The sequence below is a fragment of the Gnatocerus cornutus genome, chromosome 1, assembly GCF_029298725.1.
Source record: "Gnatocerus cornutus isolate USDA-ARS CGAHR chromosome 1, icGnaCorn1.1, whole genome shotgun sequence".
In the NCBI taxonomy this organism is placed as follows: domain Eukaryota; kingdom Metazoa; phylum Arthropoda; class Insecta; order Coleoptera; family Tenebrionidae; genus Gnatocerus; species Gnatocerus cornutus.
This window is the reverse complement of record NC_142233.1, coordinates 14639920-14648451: the sequence shown is the minus strand read 5'-3', so window position 1 is coordinate 14648451 and position 8532 is coordinate 14639920. Positions and strand designations below refer to the sequence as shown.

General features: G+C 27.6%; 1 protein-coding gene across 1 annotated transcript in view; it reads right to left on the bottom strand.

Annotated features, from left to right (window-relative positions):
• Positions 1 to 1382: 1382 nt before the first annotated feature.
• The window catches only part of side-IV (sidestep IV transmembrane protein), a 475641-nt gene continuing 468491 nt past the window's right edge, over positions 1383 to 8532 (bottom strand). Inside the window, exons 12-14 of the mRNA XM_088044905.1 lie at positions 6843 to 7157; positions 1662 to 1795; positions 1383 to 1594 (exon numbers count right to left, since the gene is read on the bottom strand). Of these exons, the coding sequence (XP_087901031.1) occupies positions 1463 to 1594; positions 1662 to 1795; positions 6843 to 7157 (581 nt within the window). The 3' untranslated portion in view covers positions 1383 to 1462. The remainder of the gene's footprint in view (positions 1595 to 1661; positions 1796 to 6842; positions 7158 to 8532) is intronic.

The window sequence follows — 8532 nt, the reverse complement described above, 5'->3', positions numbered from 1 at the left end:
TACAAACATAAAGAACGAGTTTTGGAAATTTGTATTCATGGAAACATGCAAACTTTTTCATTTTCATTTTCATTTTCATTTTTATTTTCGTGATACTACTACAGATATAAGTATGAAATTTGAGGTAGTTGGTGCTTTTGACTCGTTCAATTATTGTGCCAAAAGTTTAAGTTATAGATCAAAAAAGACAAGACTTAGAAATTTTTCTAGGAAAAATGCAAAAATTCCAAAATTTTGACTGTAAAATCGGTCATTTTCGAAATTTTAGTGTTACATATTTATATGAAATTTGGGGAGGTTGCTCTTATAGACAGACGTATTTTCAACTATGTCAAAGTACACGATTATAAAGCATAAGAAATAGAAATTTTAGAAATTTTTATTTTGAGGTCGCATCAAAGTTTTACAACATTTTTGATTAAAACTTTCAGTTTTTATAGTTTTTTTTGATGTTAGAACAATGAAATTTAGAGAAATTACTTGTCTTAACATGTTTCTCAACAGTGCTAAAATAGGTACAAAATAAATTTTTGAAAAATTTTGATTTTTAATATTCTATAATTTTTTTTTAAATTTGTATTTAAAATTGTACCTGCCAATTTAATAATATTACAGGAATAGGTATAAAATTTGGGGCAGTTGGTACTCCTGACTTGGTATATAATTGTGCCAAAGGACAAGATAGAGTACACACAATTATAGAGTAGTAAAGGCAAATTTTAGGAATTTTCATTTTGAGAACGAGCCAAAATGTTGCAAATTTTTTTATTAAAGGCTGTAATTTTGGTAATTTTATTACTAGCACAATAAAATTAATAGAGGTTACTATTCTTAACTTGTTTTTGAACTGTACCAAAATACAAAACTTTAAAACAAAAAACACAAATTTTGGAAATTTGTATTTCTGGGAATATATTTTTTTTAATTTTGAATCTCAGGTTTGTCATTTCCGTGAAATTAAAGCTATAAGTATGAAATTTGGAGAAATCAGTATTTTGGGTTTAATCTTTAGTGTGCACAAATTTATAAAAAAATACAAGTTTAGTAAATTTTTAAAGTTTGCAAAAATTTTGAAAATCTTAAATCTAAAACTTGCCAGTTTCGTAATTTTACTTTCTTAGAAAAAGAGTTCTCGTTACATTGCTACAGAATTCTACAAATTGAAAAGTTTAGTTTTTGAACTACGCACACAATTTCATAAAAAATTGCCCGCGGCAGTTTCAATTAACTTTTCAAATCCGAGCAATTCTTATCAAGAAAGTAGTTGCGACTTGAGTTTAGTTTTCTCATTTTAATAAAAGGGTTTTACAAGCAGTTAAAGTTTATCTTAAGAACTAACAAGCAGCTTTTATTTCCATGCAAAATATGAATAAAAACGCCAATAAAAACGAGAAGACGACATAAAGTCCGTTTTATTTTGTTTTAAATACATTAATATAGTACATGATAAAAACAATTACATTTATATGCAGCTCTCTTGTATTCGGTTCGACGTCGTAATGACTTCAGGCCCTCGATACTTGTGCGTCAGGGTCTGAATGCCCGGAATGGGGTTTGCGGGGTTTCGTCCGGGCCTCTGCAGACTCCGGTATACCTACAATGGGCAACCAAGCGTCTTATCAGTGCTATAATTCAGTCTCAATCTAACTTTGCCAACTTACGGTCTGATTGGGGATGTGAGTTTCTTTGGCAACGTGTCTGAAATCGTACTCCTCGCCTTCGTCCTCCATGTCTTCCTCTTCCCTGGATCCGGGCGGCTCGTACACTTTCATAAATCCGAGGGTTGGCCGTCGCTCTGGACATGCAAGAGAAAATATGTGTGATAAGCGGATTATTTCGAAATCTGATTTTCTTGTAAGACATTTCTGAACTGTGACACTAAGGCGTAATTAACGCGTGGATTTCAGTTCTTAGTTCGTAACGGTTTTTCCTTTTTCTCTATTTGAAAAAACAGAAAATTTTGTATAAGACTAGTCTAATAACTGGAATTTTTATCTTGCGGAAGAACCAAAAATTTTCACCGTTTTCAATAACATTGTCAATTTTAATTCTAAAACTATACAATTTTGAGGGTTAATGATTTTGGACTTGTTTATCAACTGTTGTAAATTACAAAATTTTGAACAAAAAAATAGAAGTTTTGGAAATGTTTATTCTGAGGAGTACATCAAATTTTTCAGCGTTTTCGAAATAATTCCATAACTTTGGCAATTTTAATCCCAAAACTGTAAAATTTGCAGAATCAACTTCATTTGACTTTTCTATCATTTGAGTAAAATTACAAGTTTTTTTAATAGAAAATAGATTTTTTAGAAATATTCATTTTAAAGGCGATTTAAAAACTTCCATCATTTTCGATTTAATTTTATAACTTTGGTACTTTTGATCCCAAAACTGTAAATTTTCTGGAATTACTACAAGGTGTTTATAAATGTTTCTAGCATCAAGGGTGGGTCTGGAATTCCTGTCGTGCACTACTTTGCCGCTTTGTTTTCATAGTGAATATAACTATCTTGAAAATTATTTATAATGTTACTTACGTCAACGACGTCTCAGTTACGGTTTTGTGTCCAAATTTTTGATTTTTAGGTTTTAAACCACAACTAGAACAGTTTTCTTCTCAAAACTTACTTTGCTCCATGATTGAGGTTAATTACAAAATGTCAGTTCAAAAATCTAAACCCACATTTATAATGAGCCGCAAATTTCTTTGACATTTCATAGCCAGCTTTGATGCTAGGAACATTTATAAACACCTTGTATATTTGATTTGTTCATTAACTGGCTTAAATTATACTTTTTTTTAACAAATAAAATAAGAATCAAAATTTTCAGTGTTTTCTCAAAAATTTCATAACTTTAGCAATTTTGATCACAAAAATGAAAAATTTGGAGAATCGATTTTATTTGACTTGTCAATTATCTGAGTTAAATTACGTTGTTTTTCAACAAAAAATAGATTTTTTGTAATTTTTTTTTGAAGGCGATTTAAATTTTTATCTTTTTCGATTTAATTCCATAACTTTGGTAATTTTGATTTCAAAACTGTAAAATGTAGAGGATCAACTTTATTTGATTTGTTCATTAACTGAGTTAAATTACATTTTTTTTAAGAAAAAATTGATTTGTTTTCAAAATTTTCATTTCAATCTTATGAGATTTAATTCCATAACTTTGGTAATTTTTATCCCAAAACTGTAAAATTTGGTGGAGTTGATACATTTAACTCGTTCATTAACTGGCTTAAATGACATTTTATTTAACAAAAAACAGATTATTTTGATTATTTAATTTGGATACGAAATCAAAATTTCCGGCGTGCTGGAAAAAAATCGTAACTTTGGCATTTTTTACGACTTTTGATTTGTTTATCAATTGTTCAAAATTCCAACTTTTTTGAACAAAATATAGGATTTATGGAAATATTCATTTTTAAGACGATATAAAAATTTTCCCCGTTTCGATAAAATTCTATAACTTTGGCATTTTTAATACCAAGACTGTAAAATTTGGTAGATTTACTACTTCAGATTTGTTTATTATTTGTTCTGAATTACAAAGGTTTTGAAAAAGAAATAAAATTTTTGGAAATTTTTATTTTAAAGGCGACATAAAAATTTCCATGCTTTCTCGTTAAATTCCATCGGTTCGTCAATTTTGATGTGAAAACTGTGAAGTTTGGAGGATATTCTACATTAGAATTGTTTATTAACTGGCTTAATTTACATATTTTTTAACAAGAAATGGAATTTTGGCAAATATTTATTTTGGAGACAAAATCAAAATTTACAGCGTTTTCGAAAAAAATGTATAACTCAGCCAATTTTAATCTCAAGATTGTAAAATTTGGCGACTTTACTACATTTGAGTTGTATATCAACTGTTTTAAATTACAAAATTTTTGAACAAAAATAAAATTTTTGGCAATTTTCAATTGGAAGACGATACACAAATTTCGACAGTTTTTTATTTTTATTAAATGCCATAACTTTGACAATTTTGATCTAAAAACTGTAAAATTTGAACACTTTACTACTTTTGATTTGTCTGTCAACTATTCTAAATGACAAAATTTTTAAACATGTAATAGAATTTTTAGAAATTTTTAATCTAAAGACGATATAAAAATTTCCACGGTTTTTCATTAATTGTCTAAACTTTGGCAATTTTGATCCCAAAACCGTAAAAATTAGAGACTTTACTATTTCTTGTTTTTTCATAATTTTTTCTAAATTATAAAATTTTTGAACAAAAAAACAGAATTTTTGCAAATTTTCATTTTGGAGACAATGCAAAAATTTCTTCCTTTTCGGATTTATTTCCATAACTTCGGCAATTTTGATTCCAAAACTGTAAAATTTGAAGGCTGTTTTCCATTAGAGTTGTTCACCAACTGTTTTAAATTATAAAATTTTTGAACAAAAATAGAATTTTTGGAAATTTTTATTTTGAAGACGATACAAAAATTTTGACAGTTTTTCATTAAATGCCATAACTTTGGTAATTTTGATCTCAAAACTGTAAAATTTGGAGACTTTACTACTTCTGATTTGTCTATCAATTGTTCTAAATTACAAATTTTTTAAACAAGCAAAAGAATTTTTAGAAATTTTTATTTTGAAGACGATATAAAAATTTCCACGGTTTTTCATTAATTGTCAAAACTTTTTACAAAATTTTTAAACAAATAATAGAATTTTTGGACATTTTTATTTTGAAGACGATATAAAAATTTCTATTTTTTCGATTTAATTTCATAACTTTGTCAATTTTGCTCTTAAAACTGTATAATTTAGAGGCTGTGCTTTTTTTGATTTGTTCGATTATTGTTTTAATTACAACAGTTTTGAACAAAAAATAGTATTTTTGTAAATTTTCATTTTGAAGACTAGAAAAATTTCTATCTTTTCTGATTTCATTTTATAACTTTAGCATATTTGATCCAAAATCTGTAAAATTTTCTTCTCGAGTTGTTTATTATTTGTTTTGAATTGCAAAATTGTTTAACAAAAAACAGAATTTTTGAAAATTTTTATTTTGATTACGGTACAAAAATTTCGGATTTAATTTCATAGCATTGGCAATTTTGATCCCAAGACAGTAAAATTTGGGAGTTTTACTTTCTTTGAGTTGTCCATCAACTATTCTAAATTACAAAAAATTTGAACAAAAATCAGAATTAAAAAAAATACCAACTTTGATGGCGACATAAAAATTTCCACCGTTTTTGTTTAAATTCCATAACTTTAACAATTTAAACCTTAAGAAGGTAAAATTTCAAGGCTTTAGTCCATTTGCCTTGTGCATTAGCTGCCTTAAACTACAAAATTTTTAACCAAAAAACAAATTTTTTAAAAATATTCAGTTTAAAGACAATAAAAAATTTCTTCCATCAGAGCATTTTGAGAAAATTTTGTGGTTCTTCCAAATTTTTGAAATTTGGTGTTTTATTTTTCCACAGTTACAATCTTTAGAACCTTTTTTTTTAGGAGTTTTCTGAAACTTTTAGATGTTTCTAAGTTCATTAAAGAAGTTCTTAAGTCATCAAAATTCTATGGAATTTTCAGTATTTTAATATCCCCCGAAAAATACGTTAAGATTTTTGAATTATATGACTATGAGTCTCGAATTTTGAAACACTTTTTACGATTTTTTCTAATTTGACTTGATTCTATAAAATTATCCGAAATACTGGAAATGATTTGAATCCCCAAAAATTCTTGATAATTAATAATATAATAAAATAATAATATAATTTAATACATTTTCAGAAATGTGTTTTTCCTAAATCTGTGGTGTTTGGAAATTTTCTTTCTTTTTGTCGTCAAACGGACCAAAATCTACTCGAAAAGTAGAAATTTTATTCGAAATAATCAAAATTTAATAAAAATTCCTTTTTTTTATGAATTTTGTGATTTTTTGGAAATTTCTTTCTTTCAGTCAGCAAACAGACTAAAATGTACACGAAAATAATCAAATTTTTTGATAATGAAGAGTTTATAAAAAATAAAGATTTTATTCGGAAATATCAAAATTGAATAGTACATTTTAAAATTCGTATTTTTTTTACTCTGTGGATTTTTGGATGTTTTTTTTGTCGTCAAACAGACTAAAATCTACATGATAACGTCAACATTTTTTGATAATAAAAGGTTTATCAAAAAATAGAAATTTTATTCCAAAATATCAAAACTGAATAAATTTTAAAATTTGAATTTTTCTTAACTCTGTAGAGTTTTAGGAATTTCATTCTTTCTGTCCTCAAACAGACTAAAATCTACACGAAAATGACCAAATTTCTTGATAATGAAGAATTTATCAAATGGTAGAAATTTTATTCGAAAATATCAAACTAGATTACATTTTAAAAATTCGTATTTTTCTTAACTCTGTGGATTTTTGGAAATTTCTTTATTTCTGTCGTCAAGCTGACCAAAATCTACACGAAAATTTCCAAATTTCTTGGTATTGAAGTGTTTATCAAAAAGTAGACATTTTGTTGGATAATATCTGAAATGAAGAACTTATAAAATTTGTATTTTTCTTAAATCAGTGGATTTTGGAAAATTTCTTGCTTTCTGCCGTCAAAGAAACCAAGATTTATACAAAAATTACCAAATTTTTTAATAAATAAAATAAATAGAATAATAAAGTAAATTTTACCGATTTTCCCGTGCATTGAGTCCCTAATATTTCACCGATTTTCATTTTAACAACTGCAGCAATGACGTACAACTGAGCATAAATTTCCGTTCACACCCGCCCCGTTAAAGTGCGAATTTAACTGTCAATCCCCGGGGGTGCAATCGGCCAGCATCCGAAAAAGTAGAACAGATTCTCACCATACTGATTCCGGATAATGTCTGGATCAGTGGCCTCAACGGAAGTGCCATTTCTCACAGCTTCCGCGGTAATGGCCGCATCGGGAGTCGCTGGTGTGCGTACGCCCGTGACGGAGCCGTCAACGATGAGATCATCTGCGGCAATAACCGCTTCCATAGGTACGTGCTTGGTGCCCCCATCAGGCCTGGGACATGGCCTGGAATAGTGTCGCCGGCACAGAGCAGCGAGCACGAGGCACACCCCTGTCGCCAACACGGCAGCTGTGCCCAGAAGACCCATAATTAGAGGGCTAACGGGCATGCTTGCTGTGGATCCTGAAAAGCAGAATTTTTTGCATTATTTAATTTAAAGAGCCTTTTGGAAAAAAAGCGTAACTTTGGCATTTTTTACGACTTGATTTGTTTATCAATTGTTCAAAATTTCAACTTTTTTGTACAAAGTATAGGATTTTTTGAAATATTCATTTAGAAGACAATGTAAAAATTTTGACCGTTTCGATAAAATTCTATAACTTCGGCATTAATCCCAAGGCTGTAAAATTCGGTGGATTTACTACTTTTGATTTGTTTATCATTTCTACTAAATTACAAAGTTTTGAAAAAGAAATACAATTTTTAGAAATTTTTATTTTAAAGGCGACAAAAATTTTCATGTTTTTTCGTTAAATTCCATCGGTTCGTCAATTTTGATATCAAAACTGTAAACTTTAGAGGATATTCTACATTCGAATTGTCCATTAACTGGCTTAATTTACATTTTTTTTAAGAAAAAATAGAATTTTGGGAAATATTTATTTTTGAGACAAATTCAAAATTTACAGCGTTTTTGAAAAAAAATTATATCTCAAGATTGTAAAATTTGGCGACTTTACTACTTTGAGTTGTATATCAACTGCTTTAAATTACAAAATTTTTGAACAAAAAAAAAATTTTTGGAAATTTTTATTTTGAAGACGATACAAAAATTTTGACAGTTTTCCATTAATTGCCATAACTTTGACAATTTTGAACCCAAAACTGTAAAATTTGAACACTTTACTACCTTTGATTTGTCTATCAACTATTCTAAATTACAAAATTTTTAAACAAAAAATAGATTTTTTGTAAATTTTTATTTTGAAGACGATATAAAAATGTTTACTTTTTGATTTAATTTCATAACTTTGTCAATTTTGCTCCGAAATCTGTATAATTTAGACCTTGTTTTTTTATTCGTTCGATAACTGTTTTAAATTACAACAGTTTTGAACAAAAAATAAAATTTTTGGAAATTTTTATTTTGAAGACAAAAATCTTTTCCGATTTCATTCTATAACTTTGGCAATTTTGATCCAAAAACTGTAAATTTTGGAGTCTATTTTGTTGTGAGCTGTTTATTAACTGTTCTAAATTACAAAAGTTTTAAAAAAGAAATAAAATTTTTGTATATTTCCATGTTTTTTCGTTAATTTCACTCGATTTGTCAATTTTGATGTCAAAACTGTAAACTTTGGAGGAAAAAACCCATAATTAGAAGGCTAACAGGCATACTTGCTGTGGAACTTGAAAAGCAGATTTTTTTTGGATTATTTAATTTAAAGACGAAATTAAAATTTCCAGCGTTTTGGAAAAAAATCGTAACTTTGGCATTTGTTACGACTTTATTTGTTTATCAATTGTTCAAAATTTCAACTTTTTTGAACAAAGTATA